Source organism: Anas platyrhynchos, chromosome 24 (genome assembly GCF_047663525.1).
Source record: "Anas platyrhynchos isolate ZD024472 breed Pekin duck chromosome 24, IASCAAS_PekinDuck_T2T, whole genome shotgun sequence".
NCBI lineage: Eukaryota > Metazoa > Chordata > Aves > Anseriformes > Anatidae > Anas > Anas platyrhynchos.
Window position 1 is genome coordinate 113,593 of NC_092610.1, and position 25,369 is coordinate 138,961.

The 25,369-nt window shown below is 47.0% G+C and overlaps 2 protein-coding genes across 10 annotated transcripts in view; both read right to left on the minus strand.

The window, feature by feature from the left end:
- Positions 1–13: 13 nt before the first annotated feature.
- On the minus strand, positions 14–18,071 carry SELENON (selenoprotein N). Of its 5 annotated transcripts, none has more exons than XM_038167157.2 (12): positions 17,878–18,070; positions 13,132–13,249; positions 12,240–12,328; positions 11,513–11,725; positions 10,501–10,625; positions 9,556–9,693; positions 8,754–8,835; positions 7,612–7,800; positions 6,231–6,336; positions 5,288–5,400; positions 4,512–4,613; positions 14–3,318 (listed from the first exon to the last, which is right to left on the minus strand). In XM_038167157.2, the coding sequence occupies exons 1-12, from the start codon at positions 17,983–17,985 to the stop codon at positions 3,148–3,150; spliced, it is 1,554 nt and encodes a 517-aa protein (XP_038023085.1). In that variant the 5' UTR covers positions 17,986–18,070; the 3' UTR covers positions 14–3,147. The 5 variants fall into 5 exon arrangements, with proteins under 5 accessions (XP_038023085.1, XP_038023084.1, XP_071883551.1 ...); XM_038167156.2 differs by having other exon boundaries at positions 12,198–12,328; positions 17,878–18,068; XM_072027450.1 differs by lacking the exon at positions 17,878–18,070 and adding an exon at positions 17,689–17,810 and having other exon boundaries at positions 12,198–12,328.
- A 1,654-nt stretch (positions 18,072–19,725) lies between these two features.
- LOC119713574 (low density lipoprotein receptor adapter protein 1) overlaps positions 19,726–25,369 on the minus strand; it is a 65,036-nt gene continuing 59,392 nt past the window's right edge. For 3 of the 5 annotated variants that reach the window (XM_072027445.1, XM_072027446.1, XM_038167154.2), the window contains 5 exons: positions 25,122–25,341; positions 24,909–24,971; positions 22,117–22,289; positions 21,175–21,290; positions 19,726–20,536 (listed from right to left, as the gene is read on the minus strand). In XM_072027445.1, coding sequence (XP_071883546.1) covers positions 20,413–20,536; positions 21,175–21,290; positions 22,117–22,289; positions 24,909–24,971; positions 25,122–25,341 — 696 coding nt within the window. In that variant the 3' untranslated portion in view covers positions 19,726–20,412. The remainder of the gene's footprint in view (positions 20,537–21,174; positions 21,291–22,116; positions 22,290–24,908; positions 24,972–25,121; positions 25,342–25,369) is intronic. The other 2 variants (XM_072027447.1, XM_038167155.2) reach the window with 1 other exon arrangement.

Below are 25,369 nucleotides of genomic sequence, written 5' to 3' on the forward strand. Positions count from 1 at the left end.
CGCGAGGCAGAGGTGCGGGACGGCTTTTAGTGCGGCTCCAGCCCCGGCGGGCAGCGCGTCACAGCCAACGGCCACCAGCGAGCCCAGCCCGCCCCGCGCGGGGCAGGGAGGGGGGAGCAGCGCTGCTTTCCCCCGCGTCGCTGCTGCGGGACATCGGCTCTGAGCCGCGCGTGGGTTTCGGAGCAGAGCGTCACAGGGCGCAGCGCAGCGGGAAAAGCAGCGTCTCTCCCCCCCTCCCCCCCCCTCAGAGTATTACAAGCTTACTGAAAAAAACGTAGTAAGTTTACAAATGCAAGAAAAAGCTTGGCACACATTAAAAAGAAGGCCTCAGGCAACAGTTTCTGTCCAGAGTCCACCCACAGCAGTACGTGGACAGTGCCAGGCTCATGAGCTGGGGCAGTTTTGTAGTTAATGCGCACACGGGGACACAGCCGAACCCAGAATGCCCCAGATGGCTCCAGCCCGCGGGGGTCTGCCTGGGCTCCTGCCACAATTCAGGCAATTCCTGCCACCCTGTGCACAACCGCACCATGAGGGCGAAGGGCGCCCGTCCCTCCTCCACCCGGTACTCCCTGGCTTTGCAGAACCTCTCTTGCAACTGATTTTCCATGCCTTGCAAAGATAACCCCTGAATGCTCAGCTACTGCCTGTCCTCTCTGACCCCTTCTGCTGCAAAACCACTTGAAGGAAAGCAAATGGAATGAATTCTCCACAAGCACACAACTCAGAAACACCACCTGGAAGTCTGAAGCCATTGACTGCGGCACTAGCAAAAGATGCTAACAAAACAAGCTCGTGAAGCCCTGTAAAAGATAGGAGAGGGGATCTAGGCTAAAGCTGTGCTTCCCAAGGAACTGGAGGGAGGTAAGCACATGGTTTGCTCTGTTGCTCTTGGATTGGACTGAAGTCCCCAGAAGGAACACAGAGGGGGCTGAGACTGCCAGCATGCCAGGAGCTTGGTCTCTAATGCTGCCTAGAAGCTTTGACACTTTCCACAGCCACCACTAAAAGTGCTGTCTGTAACCCAACCCTGTAATTACCACATGGCCCTTGGAGTGCTGTAAAAGTGCAGAGCTAATGCATAGTTATTAAGTCAATTAAAAAAAATCCCACAGGTAATTAATCTCACTAGAGCAATTACTAAAGCTACCCTGGCTTATCCAAAGGTCCATCTAAACTCAGCCTGCAGCCATGGATGAAGACAGAAGGGCTAGAGCAGGATGAGGAAAGGGTACAGGAATCTCACGAAGTTCAACAAGGCAAAGTGTTAAGTCCTGCACGTGGGGAGGAACAACGCCAGACATCAGTACATGCTGGAGGCCACCCCGCTGCAAAGCAGCTCTGCAGAAAAGAACCTAGGAGCCCTGGAAGACAAGTTGAACGTGAGTCAGCAACTGCCTCTGCTGTTAAGAAGGCTAACTGGTTTTGGTTGCATTAGGCAAAACATTGCCAACAAGTCAAGAGAGATGACCCTTACACTCCACCCAGCGCTGCTGAGGCCACGCCTGGGGTTGTGTCCAGCTCTGGGCTCCCCAGTACGAGAGACCTGGACATACTGCAAAGAATACAGCAGAGGGCTACCAAGATAACAGAGAGACCATCGTACCTCTCTTGTAAGGAGGCACAGAGAGCTGGGACTGTTCAGGCTGGAGAAGAGGAAGTTTGTAAGGAACCTTATCAATGTGTATCAACAGCTGAAGGGAGGGTGCAAGAAGACAGAACCAGGGTCTTTTCAGTGGTGCCCAGTGCCAGGACAAGAGGCAACAGCTACAAACTGGAACACAAAGAGGTTCCGTCTAAACATCAGGAAGCACTTTTTTTCTGTGCAGGTGACAAAGCATTGGAATAAGCTGCCCACAGAGGTTGTAGAGTCTCCCTCCTTGCAGATCTTCAAAAGCCAAATGGACATGGTCCTGCGCAACTTGTCCCAGGCGCCCCTGCTTGAGCAGGGGGGTTGGACCAGAAGACCTCCAAAGCTTCTTTCCAATCATAGAACAAACTGTTCTGTGATTCTACTCCTTCCTAAAAAAATAATAATAATAAAAAAGGCATTCCCACCACTTTTGATTTGGTCCAATAAAATTGTGCTTCGGAGAGCAGAAAAAGCATCAACAGCCATAGCTGTTTGCAGCTATATACTGAAGATGCTTAATCTCACCTATTTACTAGAATATGCTTAAAAACTCCATTTCATTTAACCCTTCCTTCCCCAAATTGCACTCACTGTGTAGTCAGGCATTGGTATGGGGTAGGAACAACTGCTCAGGATGTTTGCAGAAAAGGGACAATTACGTTCTGGTTAAACAACTGCTTATTTGGGAAAGTTTCCTGACAGTTTCTTCATACCACTGTAAAACTGCTCTGTTCTCGGGCAGTTAATGCTCTCAGGATAATGCTGAACCTTCCCTTCCTAAAGGGAACTTCGTCATGGTTCATCATTCAGTAGGACTTAGAAAATCAGAGCAAGCATGGACTGAGTATTTCATCACCACTGAAGAGACACTGGAAGAATAAAGCTCTCATACCAGGTGGGGTGGGAGTAGCCTTGGTATGAATGGGATGGGAGTACTTCTCATTATGGTGTCCATAGCCTGTCACTCACATACTGTACAGGTAGAGCTCACTTCCAGAGGCTCTGGTCCCTAATCCTCAAATTAATCCACAACTAACATCTCTAAACTACACCATACCTCAGAAGCCCTGTTCTCCACTCCTAATTTCACTGTGTCAACCTCACCACCTTCATCAGATGCAAAGAACGTGTATAACTGAGACAGCTCCCACACCATGTCACACAGGATAGGTGTCTGAGGCATCCAGGGAGCTGGGAGGAGGCTACTCCAGAGATCAAGCCTCCAGCTAGATCCTCCTACTTCCATGTCTACACATTTTCAGCTACAGTCCCACTATGCACTGGTTGTCATAGCTGTCAATAAATGTCACCACAAAGAACTGGGATCCATGCCATAGAGTAGCTGACAGCTTGGAGCTGCTGCTGCTGCTGGCAAGAAGGTATGGAAGACACCACTCTTGGAACAGTCTGCATCTTAAAATCAGTGGCATGAAGATGAGGAAGAACTGCTGCAATCAAAATAGATGTCTGAAGTGTTTGGCCATCTCCATGGGGGCATGCAGGTGCCTTTGTTTTTAGGTCTGCAGGTATGATTTTGCTCTTTGCAGTCCTTCCTTCAGAAACTGGAGGTAAGTTGCAGTAGAAGGGTCATCAAAATTGTTTGAGAAACTAAAGATGCTGCTTTCAACATCTTCAGGCTTCATAGAAGTAATATCCAAGAAGTAGTTGGCATTGATATGGTGAATCTGGGAAAGAAAACAGATGAGGAGAGGAGATTTTAAAGACAAGCACAATACCTCATCTACTGCCTTGGCCTCTTGCCAGGGCACAGGTGACAATACTGTAACAACTCTTAAAGAATCTCAAACATTTTGCAAATCCTAATTCAGCATCCAGGACTCAGGTTTCTATTTTAGTTAGGGAAAGATGTGTGAAAGACAATGGTCTGTTCTTCTCCCTGGAAGTGCTGAGCCCTCACTTAGGTTAAGAAAAATACGAAGGTGATTTGGAAAAACTCATGCAAGCATAAAACTTAGCTCTGATCAAGGGCTAGGGATGTGGTAGCCCACCCATGCTAACTGCGGGGGTGCATGTTCTCAGACTAGCGTAGCTGCAAAACCAGTATGTGAGCTTAAAATGCCACTGTGCCTTCCATTTCCCCAAAGGATAAAGGACAGGGGGATGTGTAGCCACTGACCACAGAAACCCTTACAGGCTAACTTCCTGAGCAGAAGCCACTCACCGGTCCACAGCCTAGTTTGGAGGAGAGCCACTAAAGAGACAGCAAGGAGTCACTGCAAGTATTACTAGCTAAGGTCTGGGCAGTGTGGGGGACAGTCAAATTAGCAATGGTAGGATCCTCCACTGCAGGCAGCCAGGCCACTGACCCACAGCAAAGCCCCACAGCATGAAGCATCAGGAGCTATTGTCATTCTCCAAATCCAAGGCAGAAGGGATCATTGGGGAGCACAGCAAAGCCAAAGTGCGTGGACTTGCTAATGGCTGATCTGCTGTGAAAAACTCTGGGAAGCAAGATATAGGTAAACATATTTAGAAGCTGCTGCCAAGGAGAGATTTAAGCGGAACATTAACACAAGGGACAATGGATGCAGGAAAAAAAGCTACAATGGCTTTTAAAATGCCACCAACTCCAACAAAGGTCAACGAGGAAATGTAGGCAGACGTGGTTCATTTTTTATTGTTTTTCTCCCCTACTGTTGTTGTCCTGTTTCAGAATAAAAAGACATGTATCAGACTTCTTGGTAGAGCACTTGCTGCTGTCTGTCTGTCACAGCATCCCTGAGAGCAAAGCACAGCCCACAAAGGTCAGAGGAGCCAGAGAACAGCAGAGGTAGCACACCTCTCACTTCAGGCTCTGCAGATGAAAGCACATTCTGGTGGGGAGAACCAAGCCCAGCTGAAGGGGTAATGAACATACCACCGTGCCATTTGGGAGGCAGATGATCATCTCCACGGGGAAATTGTATTTCTCAAGGTGCAGGTCAGCCAGCTTGCTGTAGAACTCGTTCTCTCTGTTGGTCTGTAAGGAGAACCCAGAGAAATATTCTTACATACACCAAAATGAGCAGAATGGAGTGGAAGGAGTAAAGCTAACATGGGATGAGGGGGCAGCCCAAAAAGCCACCATGACAGCTGTCTATATTGTCATGATCTGCTTTAGTATTCCCTTTCAGCCAGTGTCCCCTCCTCACATTTCAGCTGTAGGTTTTCTCCCCCCAAAATAAGATCATCCCATTACTGGCAGTTCCCAGTCACATGAACAGTCCAACCCTAGCTTTTTCTAATGTCTCCAGCTCTGTAACTGACCCCAGCTGACAGCATAGGCCTAGGGGCAGGCTCACAAGAGGGGAAAGGTGCAATCAGGGGATCAGGATTCAGTGTTATTTTGGTTGCTCCCTTGGGTACAGAGAAGCCAGCTTGCTGATAGCACAAAAAGCCTTGGATGGGGATAAGGCAGTGAAGCATCTGGTTTGTTTTTTAATATGGGCAACATGATGGAATGAAAGGGTTCGCTGTGCTGTTTTCTTAGCTTGCCTCCATCTAGTGTTTGTTTTGCCACTGCAGTTGCTAGGTCACAGAGGGCTTGGAGCCCCCACTGGTACAGGTGTGAGCTCTCCCCTCCTGCCAGCACCTCCTGGCACTGTGTTCACCAGCACCAAACACAAAGAAGGCAGATGTGGCTCCAGCACTCACCTGCAGCTCTTCCAGCTCCTTTACCAGCGACCAGCTGCTGATGAAGCTCTCATTCAGCAGGGCAAGGATGGGCGAACTTTCCAGGACAGTCTCCCGGAGAGTTCGCCCCGAACCTGGCATACAAAGAAAGGCAGACAGTAGTTTGCAGTGACTCCCAAGCTGACTATTGCCATGATTCACACCACTGCTTGAGCTGCTGCAGCAGCTGGTGAGCTCCCCCAGCCTGGCATATTGTCTAATTTCCCCTTTGCTGGCAGTTTTCCATTGCTTGCTGCTTCCAGTCTGTGCTGCTGGTAGAGAAGGCTCACCAGAGCAGACCCCATCCGCTTGAAAGACAACACAAGGAGCAGAACAAGCTTATCATGGAAGCTGACTGGTTTGGTGCATTTTGGAAAGGATCAGGCACTGCACATCTACCCTGAGTGCCTCTTGCTTTTCATACTGAGCAGAGCAAATAAGACTAAAGATACCCGCACCTCTCCCACCCATTACTCCTGCCCAATGTGGCATGCAAATTATTGGGCACGTTGGGGAATGACTACACATCAGGACATTTTCAATCCCACCCCTGGCTCTGGCTTCTTCTGTGCAGGTGTTAGCAACAAAGCAGAAAGCAGTGTCCATTTTAATCCACAGATGCAGCCTCTACCCTAGCAGACTGAGAGGGGAAGAGAAAGACCAGATGCACAGCTTACCTTCAACAAAGTCATTTGAATTAGTGTGTTGGTCTAGGACTTATCTAAAATAGACCTAATCCTGCCACTGGGGATCTATGCTCTGATCAGTAATTCCCCACTTCCAGCCCTTTTCTGTGCAGGCACCCAAAACAAGTAATACAACATTTATTTATCCCTGGCTCCTGACCAGCTCCCTGGCACCCAGCTCTTCTCAGATCCAGAACGAGGTGCATCATTCCTCCAACCACTGTGGTAGTGTCCCTCACCTCAGCAGGACTGGTCATCCAGGGCACCCCAGAGCAGGATCGAGTGCACCAGCTTCTTTTCTGCTTTTGCTCTCTCAAAAGCTTGTGTGAAGGGAAAATATGAGACCTGGAGGCAGACAGACAGCTTGAGAAATAGACACGGAACAGCCCCCACATATGAGTGGGGTCAGAAGGAACCAGATCTGCCACATCCCACAGGTGACATGCACAGATCTGCAGTAGTTTCTGTAGATCGAAGCAAATTACAATTGTCCCTCTCCCCAGGGGCAGCTTTCATCTTCCGTCACTTCAGGGACTATGGGGGGCAGACAGGCATTTCCTGGGCAGGAGCAATCTCTTCTCACCCTCACTTTCAGCTGGTATTCTTGTTACTGCTGCTCAGGTAGGATGTAGCATAGCAGATGGTAAGTCTGTAGCATTAACTGTGTTGCCATGTGACACAGGGCCTTTACTTTGGGAAATGTTCAGGAAGCTAAAATTACCCTCAGGCCTGACCAACAGCCAGTGAGCTCCTAACAGCAAGGTGGGATGTTACTGGCACACACAGAGCCCCAGATTTACACACTGCAGGCAGCATCTGCACAATCGCAGGCAGGCTGTCTGCAAATGCACCTCAGTAGCCTGTGAAATCTGGACTTCACATATTTACTACAAAACCTCACTGAAATGGCCTAAAAACTGTCTGTGAGGGACCGTGCACTGAGATTGTTTCAATTACTCAAATGAAGGGAACTTTATTAACATCTTGGCAGCACAAAGGGACATTCATAAGCTCAAGCACAAGGAGGCAGCCATTGAAATACTCCTTTAGCCAAGGAAACAGTGACAGGCAGTTGCCATTGCTTCACAGGCTACTGATATGTTAAACAGTTTAGGTCACCCAATGCTATTAATTTGTGTCTCACTGCAGGATGCAGCAGCACAGGCGGATTGTGTGTTTCCTGTTGATAAGGAAAACTTGATCCAAAAGCAGCTGAAATTTGCAAAAGCAATGCCAGAGAAAAACAAGTTCAAAAGCTGTGCAATTACCTGCCTCACACAAAAGCAGCATTAGTGACTACTGATAAGAGGAAGGAAGGATGAGCCTACATTTACAATACAAGTCTGGGGCACATGACATCTAGGCCTTGTTCCTGCCTGTGCTGCTGTGCAACCCCTTCAAAGCTGCTGTTCTTCCTCACCTAAAAACTGGAGGCCCATCAAGCCACACAAGCAGTGCCTGGGAGGCACACATTGAGCTCTGACACCCTTCACACTACTCTAAATGTTGATCAGTTTACAGCCTCTGGCTTCTGCTCATCCTCAAGGTGGACTGGCCAGCTCAGTAAAAATGATCCGCCCTAATTAAACATTTCAAGGAAGAGTACAGCCCCTTCCTCACCTTCTTAAACGGATACATGGCCACTTCCAGCTTCTGGGCTGCCTCTTCCCAGGGGATTTCCTGCTGCCAGGTTATCTCTTCAAAAACAAACTGAATAGGCTCCCCTGAGGGATCTCTGCTGTCAATGACATTTCCATTTTCATCATAGATCACAGAGGGAACTGATGGCCCTGTGGATTCCAGCTCCATCTGCAGGAGAAAAAGCTCAGAGTTAGAAACTGTGGATATCCCACTCCTGTTTATTCTGTACTCCAGAACAGGATGAAGATACAAATTAAGACTGTACAGCTTATAATGAAGATAGAGCTGGATCTATGTCTCCTGGAGCTGCACTTAAACGGTTGCAGATGTGTTTTATTATTGGGGATTAACATGAAAGCACCTTCATTTCCTTCAATTATCGTCTGTCTCTGCTTGCTAAGTTGTAAATGCATGAGACTTCTTCATTCCACATTGCCATCTTCCCAGAGGAGATTTTTGACTGTGGGACGCCAACTCTTTAAAATAATTGGGATCTGCAGAGCTAGTCTCATTCATACCATCAACAAAACCCTTATACAGCCCATGGCTAGCCTGAGAGGGTGCTGTTTGGGGAAGCTGTTCAGGAGCTTCCCTGTAGCTTAGAGCTCAGGTACAACAGAAATTATTTTTTAAGTTTGTTTTCATGACTTTTGCTAACTAAAAAGTAACATTGATCTAGATTAGGAGAAAATGGTTCCATTCAATTCAGCCATTCATAATTCTAATTTATGTTTCCTGTCCCAACAGCTGGGATTACCACCAAATATCTTCATGCAGTTTCTAAAACCAGATACACCATTGTTTATACACCCCCATCTGGGCTCACAGCCTGGGTTTAGTTCCATCTTCCCCCCTGCCTGGCAGACAACTTTTTAAATGGAAAAAAGTCGCATGACTCCAGGAGCTTAAGATTCAACCCAGGGCGGGTCATAAAAGCTGCCAGTACTAAGCCACATTACTGTGGAAGACATACACAGATCACCTGAGATTATTATATTGGAGTGTTGAACAGAAAACTCTCAAGAGCAGGGATAATTGAAGTCATACAGCTCAGGTGCACGGCAGCATGAGTTCCTGCCAAGATACTGCATGCATACAGAAGACTGACTGTGGCTACAGACCTGAGGCAGGTAACCTATATCCACTTCCATGTTGCTGCTTTCACTCGCCCCATACAGCCACTCCATATCAACGTTCAGGGACCTGCAAGGTGAACCCAATATGTTCAGTCACCCAATACTAAAGCTGTGTATAGAAGACCCTAATGCTCCTCTTGTAGGGTCAGCACTGAGGCCCAGAATCTCTAGGTCCTTGGAGATCGCAGTGTTCCTTGCACAAGACTAGCAACACTAGATCCCTGTTAGCTCAGGGTCTAGGCACCTACCAGACCTTCTGGGCAAATGCATTCATACCGTTGAGTACTGTCAAACTAAGGGAAGAGAGAAGTATGTTTGCACACCCTTTCCTGACAACACTTAACTTGCACATTCTGAACCTGCTGAACTTTTAAAATTGTCTTTTTTTTTTTTTTTGGAGGCGAAGGGCTTTTGTCAAGGAGTTCTGGCAGAGCCGTAAGTGTCTGCTTGCTCTAACAAACACACTGACAGAGCCATAAGGACTGAGTCACCAGGATAATGTCAGAATTTTCACTCCAGCCGTCACAGGCAAAGAGATTTTAGGCTTCTTTCCCCTAAAATGCTTCCAGCTGCTTGCCAGAGAGCAGGAATGAGCCGCCAGAAGCTACGCACACAAAACATTAACCTGTGAAATGACAAGCAAAACTATTTTGAAGCATGAGCATCAGACTTTGGCGAACTTCAGTGTTTTCAGACAGACACTAAAATCACTAGGGATTCCACTGGGTCTCATTTATAACTGTCCTCAAGTCTGTTCAGCACATAGAAAAGGGAGAAACAGCTGTACCTGTTGTTAGGGACAAAGAGCTTAAACTCTCGGACATGGGAAGAATCCTTGGAGAGGATGATGTGTCCTGTGAACTGGCCTGGAGAAAACCAGAAAGGGAAGTCTGGTGGCTCATTCAGCTGGAACTCAGCGTGGATCCTGAAATTAGAAGGGAGCCATGAGCTCCAGTGCCAGGAGAGAAAGAATCACGTACTGCAAATGACAGCAGGGAGAAATGATCTCCAGGCACCAGACTTACAAAGCTAATAGGGGAGAGAGGTTCAATTCAAAAACCTTTTAATGTCACACAATAAAAAGGTAAAAGACTGGAGCAGATTCCCTGGATCAGCAGAGTTTCTGGTACTGATGCTTTTTGGAAGTGGGCAGTTAGCACACATCCAGGAAGGATGAATTACGTTATCAGTCCTTGAAACATAGGAACAGTCTAGAGCTCCCTCAGCCTCCCTTCCATCCTGATCGGGCAAATAAAATTGTGTTTAACAATCACAACAAAACATTAGAACAATTCCACAGAATATTCCCCCCCTGCCTTGGAGAAACACTCTATCCCATGATTAAACAAAATCTAGCAAGTTCCTTTAATAATCAGGCCCTCTCTGTTCAACAAGGGTCATTTCTAAGTCAAGGGTGACAGAGGATGGCTGCTGTCCTGGGCCCAGGCAACAGTCCCTGCTTCACCAGCGACTCAATGCCACTGGGATCATGGGTGCCTCCTTTGGGCATCAGCAAGGCATCACACATGGGCAAGAGCTGAATGGGTACCACCCTCCTCCTAGAATTGCTTTACCTCCCTCCTAGCCAGGGCACATCTGTCTTGTCTGGGAACATGACTGCAGATCCAGTACTATGGCATTGGATTACAGCAGCCTTCTCCACTCCCCTGAGATATGGTACAAAATGAGAGGTCTACCCAACACCTCTAACAACCTGGACCCATGGCCTTACCTGAATGCTATGGCATAGTAGAAGGTGCTGATGGCTTGGATACAGGCCACAGATCCCTGGGGAGCAAAGCGGGTTTTTACAAAGGGGCGTGGGTGGAACATGCTCAGAAGTCTGTGGATTGTGATCTAGGGAAAGAATTGTTAGAGAACAAAAATTAGAATGGTTTCCCTAGTGCAGATCACAGGTCAGATGCAGCTCCAAAATAACTACCATAACTACCTGCCAGATCAGGAAGACAAGAAAATTGCCATGGCTTAAAAATCAGCTCGGAGACTTGCCTAGTCACAAAGTAAGCAGATAAAACTAGAGACTGGCTTTAAAATAAATCCATCCTCCATGTTTTTTATGCTATTCCCCTTGTTCCAAGTTTCCATCCTCCCAGTCAGGTGAATGTCTGAGCATGGTAAACTGATCTATGGGGCTGTATCCAACAACACTACTTAAGACTTTCAAAGAGTGGGTATGCAATCAATAAACACACCAGGATGTGAAAGTATATAAATTATGTGATCACAAACACCTATCTGGGCACCCCAGGTGAATGCGACATAAACACCTGGCTTTACAAACTATGTATACACGTCACTTCAGTTGTCAATGAAATATCTCACCTCCAGGGTGGCAAAAAGCAACTGTTCTGCAAAATACAATCACCTCATTCAAGTGCTTTCTGAATGACCGTTTCCCCCAGCCTGCCTGCTCGCTCCCCCCCGCCAGCCCCATTGAGGAAAGGCTAGCCTAAGAACCCAAACTCTTAAAGCAAGATGAAGTCACTCTGCTCAGCTCATCTGTCTATGACAGACACACAGAGCTTTTGCCTGCTCTCAATTTTTACCTCTGATTTAGAAGACAGCGCTTCTAGCTGTACATTGCAGCGTTTTAGCTGCCTTTGAAAGTCCATGGAGACATATTGCAACAGCCTTGTCCAAGCAGTTAATCTGGGCCATAAGGCAGTACACATTTATACAAAAGCCACCTCTCAGATATATAGAAATCAAATTTTGTATCTCACCTCTTTGCCCTTGGGAGGCGGAGGGTAAAATCTGTTGTTAGAAAGATACCCGGTGAAGATGTTCAATTCACTAGGTATTATCCACCACGGATCCCCAAGATCAACTTTATTCTTTGGAGGAAGAAAGGCTTTAAAGTGTTTGGCAAGCATTACACTCTTATGGGCTGCGGGAGCAGTCCAATTCCTCAGCCCAGACAGAGCAACGTGAGAAATCTGTTAACAAAAGATAGCATCAGAGGCTAGACCAGACTCCTCAAATGTGCAGCAATGCTGATGGATATAACTATGCCTTGGAGGACAGGGGGAAAAAATAATCATGTTTAAATTTTTCCCACCACCTCAAACACATCCAAATAGTTCTGTCAACTTTCAGTTATGTGAGCAACAGGAAATGGGAGACAGTGGAACAGGCCAAATAACACCACTGTTTTTGGACTTCGTTCCAGGAAAACCACCTCTAATGTCCGCTTCAAGCTTTCCAGGAGGGGCGTATTAATTGGGACTGAGCGCTGAATGCATTGAAAACAAGGCAACGATGAAGAAAGCAGTGAGTTTGTCGGTCAAATCAAGTACTACTGCCCGGAGCCAGACCACCTCGCTCATACTTATTCATGATTATCACACCAGCCCATAGGATGTGTTTATACTGGAATTTCTGGCCATACATGTCCTGCATGATACGTACTCCCAAGAAACCATCTTTGCTCTTTGTCATCGTTTCCATTACCAGAGGCTGGAATTTAGCCACAATGGACAATGTCTCCCCGGTTGGATCAGGCGTCTCTTCCTCTTCAAATTCTGAGACAGGAGTAACCCCTAGACAAAGAGACAGGAATTTAAGCAGCTGTTTCAACTTCCTCCCCTCTTCAGCCATCTGAATGATTATACATTTTTTCCTGGCTAAAACAGGAGCACTGGGAACTTCCCAGCTGTTACCATGCTGTATGCAAGGGAACACCCATCAGAACTCAAACCCACTCCAGAGAATGGCTTCTGCTACGTGAATTGAAGGGGAGCCCTTTTTTCAGGAGATGACACTACAAACCCCCATGGTTCAGTTAAGCACTCTTACAAGAGGACACACATACTTTAACCAATTCATTACAGCACAAGCAAACAACTCTCTGTATTACAATTGTACTGTAAATTCTCCTGCACATTACCATAACCACATTTCCTGTTTGGCACCACCAAGAGACATTTGCTACAGTCTCCAAGCATGATCTCTCACAATTGCTATCTGAGAGACTGCTATAGCCAGAGAAGCATATGAATGAAATAAGACTCACTAATAATGTTGGCCTAGACTGGACTGAGCTTTATTTGTTGCATTCACGCATCCCAAATCCTCTGTAAACTCTAGACAAAGTAACTTACATACTTTGCGAAGTCCAGCAATGGAACCCTTAAGTCTTATAAAAACTGAACTTTGTGAAAGTGATGTTTACTGCTTAAGGCTCTTCAAATATATGTAAAGCATTACCAGCCTCTTTTCATGTAAATAAGACCCAAAACAGCACACAGAAAAAAAGTAAAGACATCAAGAGAAATCGCTGAGGACATTATCTTTGGCTTTTTCTCCGTCTATGCAGAGAGAATTCTGCAAGGTAGAAACCTACCCGTCAGCTTCTCAGCTATTGGCTTGAATTCTTCTGGACTGAGGTACAGATCATTGTTCGTGTCCAGAGAAGAAAAGAGAAACAGTCCCTCACTTCCCAAAGACTTCAGTGCCAGCTCCTAATTTGGGAAGAAGAGACAAGTGAGATTTCACTCCTATCTCTCACAGAAAATCATTGACCCCTCTCAGCTTCAGAGTTCATTTGCATTCCTTCCAGCACAGAAGCACAGTGATCAAATCAAAGGATTAATGCCCTCTGGCAGGATTTTGTGCTATTTACAGTAAGGATCAGTGTCCAGGAATAGCTGGCATCAGCATGTTAAAACTACATCTGGCTAAGTAATTCAAACTGAATGAGTCACTCAGAGTCAAATGAAAAAGTCTATTGTCAGAAAAATTTCCAACTTTTATAAGGCACTCCAAAAACCATGAATATTCAGGGCACCAGTGTAGTGGGTTTACGTGGCAAGGTTTTGGTAGCAGGGGGGCATTGGGGTGGTTTCTGTGAGAAGGATCTAGAAGCTGCCCCATGTTTGGTAAGGGCCCCACTGCTGACCAGAGCTGAGCCAATACGCGATGTTGTTTTGCGCCTCTGTGAGAGCATATTTAAGACAGGGAAAAAAAAACGCTGTGCCACACAGCAGCTGGGCGAGTGAGAGGAGTGAGGAACAGCCTTGCAGGCACCAGTGCAGAAGCTCAGTGCAGAAGGAGGGGGAGAGGTGCTCCAGGCGCTGGAGCAGAAGTCCCCTGCGGCCTGTGGTGAGGACCTTGGTGAAGCAGGATGTCCCCCTGCAGCCCATGGAGTACCACGGTGGAGCAGGGTTCCACGCTGCAGCCCGTGGAGGAGACCACGGTGGAGCAGGTGGCCCTGCATCGACGGAGGCTGCCGCCTGTGGAAGACCCCTGCTGGAGCAGATTCCAGGCCGGACCTGTAGCCCGTGGAGAGGAGCCCACGCAGGAGCAGGTGACCTGGCAGGAGCTGCTGCACGTAGGGGAGCCAGGTTGGAGCAGTTTTCTCCTGAGGGATGGACCCCGTGGTACGGACCCATATCTGGAGCAGTTCTGGAAGAGCTGCTGCCTGCGGGAAGCCCACGCCAGATCAGTTCATCAAGGACTGCATCCCGTGGATGGGACCCCACAGCACAGGGGACAAGAGTGACCGAGAAGGAGCGGCAGAGAAGAAGCGCTGTAGACTGACCATAACCCCCATTCCCCCGCACCGCTCAGGGGGAGGAGGTAGAAGAGGGTGGATGGGGGAGGAAGGTGCTTTTGGTTTCTTTCCATTGTTTCTCACTTCTCTAGCTTGTTAGTAATAAGCAATAAATCTTACTGTCTCCCTATGCTGAGTCTGTTTTGCCCGTTACAATAATTACTGCGTGATCTTCTTGTCCTTATCTCAACCTTTGAGCCCTTTTCATCATATTTTCTCCCCATTCCTCTTTGAGGAGGGGAAGTGAGAGAGCGGCTGTGGTGGAGCTCAGCTGCCCACTCGAGCAGAACCACGACAACCAGGAGATCCTGATTTCTGTAATTAGCTAATGCATAGTGAAACAACGTCAGTCAAATATGCGACTAGTCACATCACAAAAACACCAAGGAAGTCAATTGAAGCCTTGTACTTCTGCAAAAAGTAACAAACTCGGGCCGAGATCCATACCAGTTGTAGTGTGCACAACTGTCCTGCTGCAGCAGGTTGCCATCCAAGTCTCCAGTGTCAGGACTGCACTGAGCATTTTGATCCCTTGCTCCACAGGGACTACTGCCTACTCATTCTGTCATACACTTGGAGCCACAACTCAAACCACCTTCTCCAGAAACCCTACATAATCCCAGCCACCCTGTGCCTCAGTTTCTCCCTCTATAATACTTAGCGGGACAGCCTGCAAAGCCCATGTGGAGATTCTCCAGTGGAAAACAGCACCGAAACGCAATGTCTCACTTGGAACATTTCCTGAAAGACTAAATTATTCTGGTCATTTCCAGTCTGCAGAACTCACAGCACTGAAGGGAAAAGGACAACCTGCAGGCAGAATGAGAAAGCTCCACACTGGGAAGCCAGACAATTCACATCACTTCCAGCCAGCCTACAGCAGATCCCCTGTGATCTATCATTTTGGGACAGCTTCCCCTGTCACCCAAGTAAAAGCCTAAAGCTGCAAGGACAAATACTCTGTAGCCTGCTCTTTCACTGTGTTTTTTTCTCTATTGCCTGCAGCACTGTTACCATCCCCAGAGCTCCTGAACTAGTTTATTTTCCATCTGTTGCCTGCCAGCCTGAAGCAGAACTAATGCAGCCTGGAAGCCAACTGCAGCAACAGAAGCACTTAAAAGCCTTCCAAGGTAATTTCAGGACTGAGAGGCAAAAATAAAGAGCCTGGAGCATAAACTAGAAATATGGACCCAGACACAACTGAAGAAAGACAAGGATCCAAAACATGGAACATAGAAGGAACAAGATAGTTATTTATCTACATACAGGAGCAAACCACTCAAGAATTCCCACATTCCTGGGGACAAAACTCAGCCTCTATAACCCCAACAAACGGGGACAAACATACTTGGCCGTATAAATCAGTAGCAACATTTTCCTGAACAACTGTCCTGTTACCTGACAGCCAGACGCCAGAGTCATGTCACAAACCATTGGGCCAGGCTTCAGTATATTTCTCTGCTCCAGAGCTTGCTTGGGCATACCACATACTGCACTAATCTTGCAAGGGCCCATGTGATCACTCACTCTCCGGGAGCAAGCACACAGTACAGGGAATTGCGCAGGCATTGCAAAATGACATCCTGCTCTGCACAGGAGGCCGACTTAAGATGCATAGTAGGCTCTGAGGAGACAGTCCACTTCCTAGTCCTCTCCACAGCATGTTAGAATTATGAATCTTTCAGAGTGTCTCTTCTTTTGTACTTCACAGACACAGACCTCAAGGGATGGAAGGCAAATGAGTGACCAAGTTTTTGGCTGGTTAGACCACCTGCTGCTGTAGTATTGGGAAAAAGACATGATCGTTTGCTTAAGAGGGCTGAAGGCAGAATGAGAAGCAGTTATGCTCTCTGAGTGCATCTAAAATGGCAGAATATGAAGGAAGGAATATGAGTGTCTAGTGTTAGACACTATCATCCAAAACTCAATCTACAGGTAATAACTGAGAGCATTCTCCAGTCCTCTGAGCCTCCACTTTTCACATTGGTTAAGCAATGAAAAAACATCAGCCGCAGAACCACCAGAAAATTATTCCGACGACCACAACTGGTCAGAGAGACAGACAGTAGCTTTCTGGTCAGGCGACTTATGGCTGTGCATGCATGAGCGTATCTCATGAACACCAGCAGCTAGCTGAATACAGCAGCCCTACAGGCCTCCTGTCTCCACCAAACAACGCATCCCTTTAAGGAGCCAGCTAAAGCAGAGAAAGCTGTGCCCCAGAAAGTACTGTCACACTGTATCAGCTCTGCAGGATCACTCCCTTCGCAAATTCATTTTCATACTCACAAAGTACAGCTTTCTTGGTCATTTTGTAGAGGAAGAGAGCTATGGTGTTCACAAAGAGTATTCTTCTCCCACCTGCTCGTGGGTTGCTCATCTAAATGGAAAATAATAAACACCTTGGACTGTTCACATTTTGTTCCTATCTCCAGCAGTGCCCTGTCACTTTAAAAACACTTGTCTTTTTATTTATAGAAATACCAACGCCTGCATTTTAATGCAAGTCAACTGAATTATAAAAATTACAATCAGAAACAATATCAAGAAGCCAAATTTAAAAATATAAAATTGCATTTTTCAGCTCCCATTCTCTATTCTTTTGCTACTTCCACTGACAGTCATTCAAGGCACACAAAAGCTGCATTTTTAGTATAAAAAAAAAATCTGAGCATTTGGGGCCTTTTTTAAAGGAAATAAAGTAGCAAGAAAAGACATCTTTAGAGGCCATGTGACGAGGTGTAAAGCATTATGTCAAGAAGAGGGCTGGGGGTCTGAGGCTCTCGCTTGTCCCTCCCTCTTCTGGCTGGGGCCACTGGACTCAAAGCAGACAGGGGAGGAGGCAGAGGCCCAGCCAGACACAATGACTGAGTTAGAAACAGTCCTCAGCGCAAACCCTAAGCACCGTGGCTAGGCACAGCTCAAACCCGTGAGGCTGGCAGTAAAGCTCTGCCATCACGGAGTTCACTGGGAGGTGCCTGTGTCCCGCACCGGGCTGTGTGATGGTCTCTGGTGTCTGGCGGTTACCTCAGCCTTTGGCAGCCACCTCAAGCCCAACAGCGGCCATCTCCAGCCCGGTGGTCACCACAGATCTGCGGTCACCATCAGTGCCTGGTGGCGATCACAACTCTGCATCCATTGCAGCCTGGCAGTGGCTGACACAATCCCAGCGATGACTTGAGGCCGGTGCCCGCCACTGCTCTAAAACACCTCAGCCTGCTCTACAGAACCTCCAGCCCACAGACGGCCGCGTACGGTGAGCACCACAGCTCTACGGTCACCTCACTCACAGCCACCTCATGCCCCGCAGCCACTGACGGCTGTTGGCTACCAAAGCTCCGCGCTCACCTCAGGCCAGAGACGACCACCTCCACCCCAGCCGCCACCTCAAGGCCCGCCGTCCCCTCGCCCCTGCGGTCCCGACAGCCCTGCGGCGACCGTCACCGCCGGCTCCTCCCGCCATTTCCGCACGCACCCTCCTCCGTCAGGGGCTGCACGGCTACAGGCGCCCCCCCCGAGCCCTCATCTTCTCGGTACCTGCTGCCGGGCGGCTTCGGCGTCCCGGTAGTACTTGACGGCGGCCAGTGCGGCCAAGGCGGCGAGGGCTAGCGCCAGCCGCGAAGAAACCGCCCCGGGCCCCGCCATGCCGCCACCCTCAGCGCCGCCGCGCCGCCATTGCCCCGCGGCCCGGGGGAGGCGTCAGGCGGGCGGCGCCGGCGAAGGGGGGGCCGGGGCCGGGTGAAGGCCTGCGCGCCAGGAGGCCTGGCCGGGCGGGGGGGGAGGCTTTGGTATGCCTCGGAGGAAAAGCTACGTTTTTGCTTTAAATTTGCTGCAGTTTATCAGCTACGCGGGCTCTTAGAGTAGATTGCTCACCGTCCTCCGCTGCAGTCTCATTTCTCTCCGTAGTTTTGTTTTTAATTATCGGAGAGTGGCATGTTTCCCATACACACACCAAGCAATTTCAAAAGTGGTCTCGGTATATAGCCAAAAAGAGCTGTATCCATCTTCTTAGGTAGCCTGGGGGGCTTCAGTGCTCCTCAGCAATCTGGAAGTAGACGTTGTGCTGCCATCCTGCAATGATCCCTGCAATCGTTCCTGCATGCCAGCCATCTGTGTGCCATTTCTGCCATCATGCTGGTCACAGACCTTTACAACAGCATGAAACTGTTCTTTGTGCTTTTCAGGTTCTTCGGTGGGGTTGCCACATTGCTCCTTAGCAGTGGCATGGCCAAGAGAGATACAAATATAGCCATTTTAATCTTTTCCCCTTAACTCAGTCTCCTTCTTGTACTTATATGCAACTACACTGAAATCCTTCCATTGCTCAGAAAAATTTACGACTGTTTTTTGTTGTTGTTTTCTCTTCTCTTCTCTTCTCTTCTCCTCTCTTCTCCTCTCTTCTCCTCTCTTCTCCTCTCTTCTCCTCTCTTCTCCTCTCTTCTCTTCTTTTTCCTTTCCTTTCCTTTCCTTTCCTTTCCTTTCCTTTCCTTTCCTTTCCTTTCCTTTCCTTTCCTTTCCTTTCCTTTCCTTTCCTTTCCTTTCCTTTCCTTTCCTTTCCTTTCCTTTCCTTTCCGCTGCTGCAAAACATTTATTTACCAATAACCATTCCTCTATGCTAAGCATTCCATCCCCTATCTTTATTCTTTGAATAATGCTAAATCCATATCTAACAACATTATTTCTCTTTGGGAATTACACAGGCATGAATTTAGAAACACATTTTTTGTTCCCACAACTTGCTTCAAGCAATTTCTTCTTCCCTAAGTGCTGACTGAACCAATTATCAAGAGTGTCACAAGAATGGAGAAAAATATTCTGTTACCAAAGACCATGCAGCTTTGCAATGACCAGAAAAAAGGCTGGTGGGAGCAACAATTCAAGATCCATCCCCAGTTGCAAGAACTGCTAAGCAGTACTGCTAAGCAAGTACTCTACAACTACCAGGGTCAGAACAAGAGTGATGTATGAACATCTCTACACAGTTACCCTGCCCAGAGTCACATACCAAGGACACACAGGGTAAAAAGCTAATTCAGTACCAGGACACACGGAAGAATTTGGCTTCATTTTTTTCCTTTCTTTTTCTCCTGTTACTTTATTCCAGAAACAATGTATATGAAAGAGCAAACTTATCTGGGGATGATTTAGTTTTTGCTATAAAATAAGACATTTAATAGTACTCCTGCTAATCTGTACCGGACAGTGAACAAATGATTTAAAAGAGCTGGTGCAGGTGGGAATTGCTATCCATACAAGTAGGCTATGCTGGAAATCAACATACATTGTGAAATATTCCTGAAATAATCCAGTATTGTCACCTAGTTATTCCAAGCACAATGTAACAGGTCTTTGACAGATGGCTTTAAAGCAGGCTCAACCCATAAATGCTTTTTATTTTACAAGACTTTTATTCTCTTTCACAGATTTGACTATTACAGCAGTGAAAGTATTACAAGTGACTCATAACATTTAGTTCCAAATAAAAGTAGAAAAACACAAAAACACTAAGGGAAAGTTAAATGAGATATGATGTGTGGTAAATGTGTTTTAAGAGCACAGAAAAAATATATAAAAATACATTAGGATCAAGAAATTTACTGACAGGTTTTGATTTAGTTACAATTTTGACACCACCTAGAAAGCACAGTATATTGAAAACTGTTAATTAGAAAGGTGATAAATCCAACAGTATATAAAAGGAAAAAATGAAAAAGAAGAATGAAAGGAGGTGTGTGTGTGTTGTGGGGAAGTCTATTTTATGGCAAACTTCCAGTCCTTTGGCCACTATAAAGCAAAGTCTGTGGATTTCATATAAATTCTCTGTATAAAGGAATGTCTATGAACTGTGTACAGTATGGCCCAGAATAAACATCTCATTATCAGTCTAATAATGCTCCTCACAGAGGAAAATAAGGTGCTTATGTCACGGTTTCAGCTTCCCAATATAATACTGTCCGGAATTGGACTAGTGCCCCAAAATAACATTTTAGGAACAACACAAATTCCTTTAATGGAAAGGAAATGCAGTAACCTGCCGATGCTGTAGAAGCATGGTGCTGGGCAATGGCCTCACTACTGCACACTTGCTTTAGTTTTAAAGTTTGTGTGGTTGACTGGCAGGGGGTGAGCCTCTGTGTTGAACACCCAGTCGTCCAGGGACAGCACATCATCTTCACAGAACAGAAGATAGAGGTACCTGGAGCCATAAGGCAGGGGTGGGAGGGAAGAAGACGGACAAAAGGGAGATTAACGAAGCCCAAGTGGGACTCCAAGCATGTACAAGAAAGCACTGCAAGCAGGACTGTGATGGGGCCACCACTGGCCTCAGCTGCCATGGTTTATGGTGACAGGTTTCCTGCCTGCCTGCCTCACTCTCTTGCTGGGAGTTACCACCCCTGGGGCAAGTGCAACAAAATGGGATGAGCATCTGTGCTCAGCCACCCGACATTAGCTCAAGCTACTAGCAAAAGAAAATCTACACCATGGGGCAGCAAATTCAAATTGTAGTCATGCCTCCTCTTTGTGCAGGGCATTAACCTGGCAGAGGGGACAGCTATCACTTAAACAATCAGACCTAAATAAGCCTCCCATTTATTTAGAGTGACTATGGATCACAGAAGAGTCTTTTAAACCCAGCACATGAGAAGAAACCTGGAGACACCCTATGGCAGCAGTGGTTCTACAGAAGGAAGTTACCAAAGCTTCAACATCCTTTCCCAATTTTCCCCACAGAGGATAAAAGGCTTTTCTCAATAGAGACTTATCATGCAGACAAAAGTGTTGATCTTGCAGGAATTATGCTACTCTGAAAGGCCTCAACGATACCAGACTTACTTCAGAGTCTCTGCAAGGAAAAAACTCTGTTGCATGTTGTCATGGGTTGGGACTGTAGTGTAAACATCTCGGATGCCAGAAAAACCAGCTTCTACTCTACAGTGCTTTTCCAGGGCCTGAGAAAGGAAAAGAAATCTGAGTAATGCACAATAGCATGGAGTAACTCATTAATCATTGTCAGTCACATTGCAAGTCAGCTTTATAAATCAAATTCCAAGTTTATCGTAGCTTCCGCCTCTCACTGGTGCTTACTCCAGTCTCCAGGAGAAAAGTTAGTTCTAATCAAATAGCAAGACAAACATAAACCTCCTCAACTGGTTCACTGATTGACCTTAACATTACACGTGTAGCAAAAACAGATCAAAAGTGGCAAATCTAGCTGTTTGCGGAGCCTCTTTTCCAGGGCACTAGATGAATGACAGTTCTGCCACTGAATGTAGTCCCAGCTAGGATGCAGGACAGCAGTCAACTAGCTATTGCATGAGCTTGGAAGAGATGAGGGACGGGAAGTGGTAGTGGGAAAATAAGGCAAAGCCAAGTTTGCTGATTTTCCCTGGCGAGCTCCAAGCCAATGGTTCAGAGTAGTGCAGGTATTTCAAATACAAGGTTCACTCCTTTAGCAAAGGGCTGTTACATTAACAGCAGGTTTTGCTGACTGAAACACTCCTCTCCATAAACTTCCACTGTTTTGATTGATTGTTTGATTTTAGCATAGCCCAAAGGGCAAAGAAAACATTCACTACAATCAGCAGAGAAGCCATACTAATTTAAGCGATGTTGTATATTTTGTATATTTTTGTATATTGTGATTTTCCCATTACTAATGAGTCTTAGTATCTTTATGATTTAAATCATTTCTGGTCTTTTTATTGACCAGAGGAAAGATTATTGTAAGAATCCAGCAGCCTGTAAGAATTATTATTGTGATTTTTGCAACCATACCTTCACAACCTCCCAGCCCCACTGTCTGTACTTGAGATCATGTGTCAGTCGCCACATGTACATGTAGCTTTCTACCACTTCTGGGCGAAGGATATAGTAGCGCTCGCTGAGTCTGGTTGCCATGGCTTCAGTTCCAGTGTCAAAGCGAAAGGCTTCAGGACCAAGTTTGGTGTCTAGACAAAATCACACATTTATAATGAGCAGTTTGATGAGCAAACAGATAAACAGATTATCCAGGTGCTTTTATGGTGTTCAGGATGCAGGCATTTGACTAAGGCTTGTGTGAGATCAGAAGAGCAGATCAGTCATGCCTGTGTATCATACCAACCTCACAGCTACTATCAAAATAGTGGCATCTCCATAGAACACACGAGCTATGCTCACTACCCAAAGTTCCCACTCATTCTGTGGTATGCCTGGGTACCACCTAGCTGAGGATAAAGCATTTCTGAGGGTGAATACAGCTGACAAAACAAAAGGCTTGGACCAGATGTGAGTGTGGAGCAGGTACAAATCTCCCCCACATCCTAGGTTTTTTGCTGGGCTGGGATATTGTCTTAAGAACTGCACCACACTTGATTTTGATAGCAGAGCTCCTCACTGAAGAGCTTGGGACCCAGCAGACTGAGCCATTTCAACTGTACTGGGGCAGGGAGGCTGTAATAAAAGGTACCTCGGGACCTGCAACCACTTCCTCTGCCTTTCTTCTGGTCCACTAGCAGCCTCGAAAAATGGACATCAGGTAGCTGGGGAAAGCTTAATCCACTTCACTACATTTTCATGAATAAAACATTCAAGTACATTGGTCTTTTTGAGTGTCCCTTATTTGAGACTCTCAGTCTCTTGCAAAGAACAGCTGGCATTCAGATCCCACTTACAAGACCAACTCTCTCCTTATTTGAAACACATGGAAGAGGAGGTTGCTTATGATCATGCCACATCAGGTTTCATAGAATCATAGAATATCCTGAGTTGGAAGGGACCCTTAAGGATCATCAAGTCCAACTCTTGACACCGCACAGGTCTACCCAAAAGTTCAGACCATGTGACTAAGTGCACAGTCCAATCTCTTCTTAAATTCAGACAGGCTCGGTGCAGTGACCACTTCCCTGGGGAGCCTGTTCCAGTGTGCAACCGCTCTCTCTGTGAAGAACCCCCTCCTGATGTCAAGCCTAAACTTCCCCTGCCTCAGCTTAACCCCGTTCCCGCGGGTCCTGTCGCTGGTGTTAATGGAGAAAAGGTCTCCTGCCTCTCGACACCCCCTTACGAGGAAGTTGTAGACTGCGGTGAGGTCTCCCCTCAGCCTCCTCTTCTCCAGGCTGAACAGGCCCAGTGCCCTCAGCCGTTCCTCGTACGTCTTCCCCTCTAGGCCTTTCACCATCTTCGTAGCCCTCCTCTGGACACTCTCCAACAGTTTCATGTCCTTTTTATACTGTGGTGCCCAGAACTGCACACAGTACTTGAGGTGAGGCCGCACCAGCGCAGAGTAGAGCGGGACAATCACCTCCCTCGACCTACTAGCGATGCCGTGCTTGATGCACCCCAGGACACGGTTGGCCCTCCTGGCTGCCAGGGCACACTGCCGGCTCATATTCAACTTGCTGTCTACCACGACCCCCAGATCCCTCTCTTCTAGGCTGCTCTCCAGCGTCTCATCGCCCAGTCTGTACGTGCAGCCAGGGTTTCCCCGTCCCAGGTGCAGGACCCGGCACTTGCTCTTATTGAACTTCATGCGGTTGGCGATCGCCCAGCTCTCCAACCTATCCAGATCCCTCTGCAAGGCCTTTCCACCCTCATTCGAGTCCACAACTCCTCCAGGTTTCTCTTGCTACACGTGTTTACCACAATGCCATGTTTCAGGCAGTCATTTTATTGTTCTAAGTATTTTCTAAATATTTCACACACCTTCCCTTGGCCCTCCTGTCTACATGTGGATCTAACGTTGTTTGCTAACTGTGCTATTTGCTGAGAGCCAGTGCACAGACACTCTCTGCAAACAATGAGCTTGTTGAAATGGCATCACTATAATCACTGTGGGCAGGCTTGCTACTGTCCTTTCTATGCTGATGGATACTGTTGTGGGTGAAAATTGGCTCTAGGCACTCACAGCCAGAGGGTTTTTAGTTCATTTGATTTCCTTTATTTCTCTATGTGCCAAAGCGATGGGGGGTTATCTGCAAATACCGTTTCAGGTTAACCTGAAGTTTAATAGGCAAACATGCTGGATCACAGCTGCCAATATGGACTTGCTGATGTGGTGAAACAATCTTTGGGAACAACAACTAGCACAGATGTGTTTGGAAAGGTCCTGGAACGCTGACTACTGCTTTGCTGCCTGCAGGCTCAGAACAGCTACAGAGATGCCTTCAGAGAAAGAAGAGTCCAAAGCTAGCTTATCTTGCTGAAAGCCCTGCAGGCAGAGAACTAGCCCAGTCTCATACATCACCAGTCACTGCCCTCCCAAAATACTGACTGATAAACACACTGTGTGTGTGAAATACATTGCACTGGACTTGTCAAACTGGAAGACTTAGCCAGCCAGGAGAGGCTGAGAAACTTCCTTTTTTTCAGTTTGTACTAGCAGCTGCAGGTCTCCAACATTCTCCTGTTGGTCTTCTCAGCTGCTCTGCTCCATATAGTGCGCACCCGGCAATTAATCACTGTTAATTTCCTACTTTTGTCTGCATAAGGATGCGAAAGGACAGAATCAAACTACAGTCTTGTTGGGAGAAGGCTTATTCTGTGGCTGAGAAGCAGGACTACGATTCAGCTCTGGGTTCACAGGAGCTTACATCTGTCTGTCCCGCTGCTCCAGCTGTCTGCCATGTAAAACATACTGCCTTCTTTTAGATATCCTGGAAAAGACAATTGAAAATCATATACACTGATGAAGATACTGCTGGAGCACAAAACACCCTGCTGTAATCCTCTGCCACGCAAACACTGAGTCCGTTAGGCTGCAGACTCTCCCTTCCTCATGTTTTCTAGGCAGCCCACAGGTTTACCTGAACGTGCATAAGACTCGTGACAGGTGTTTGTTATTTCTGCAGCAAGATCCATGTAATGTTGCTTCCTCTCTTCACTGGCATGTTCAGCTCCAAGTGCTATCATGCCCCCAGAGAAGCAAGCCAAGTGGCCCATTTTGTGATCCAGGATGCCTCCCCTCCATTCAGCAATGTAGGTCAATCCTCCAGCAGACCTTCTGACCAAATGTTTTTCTATTGCCTAAAGGGATGAAAAGCAGGATCTCAGG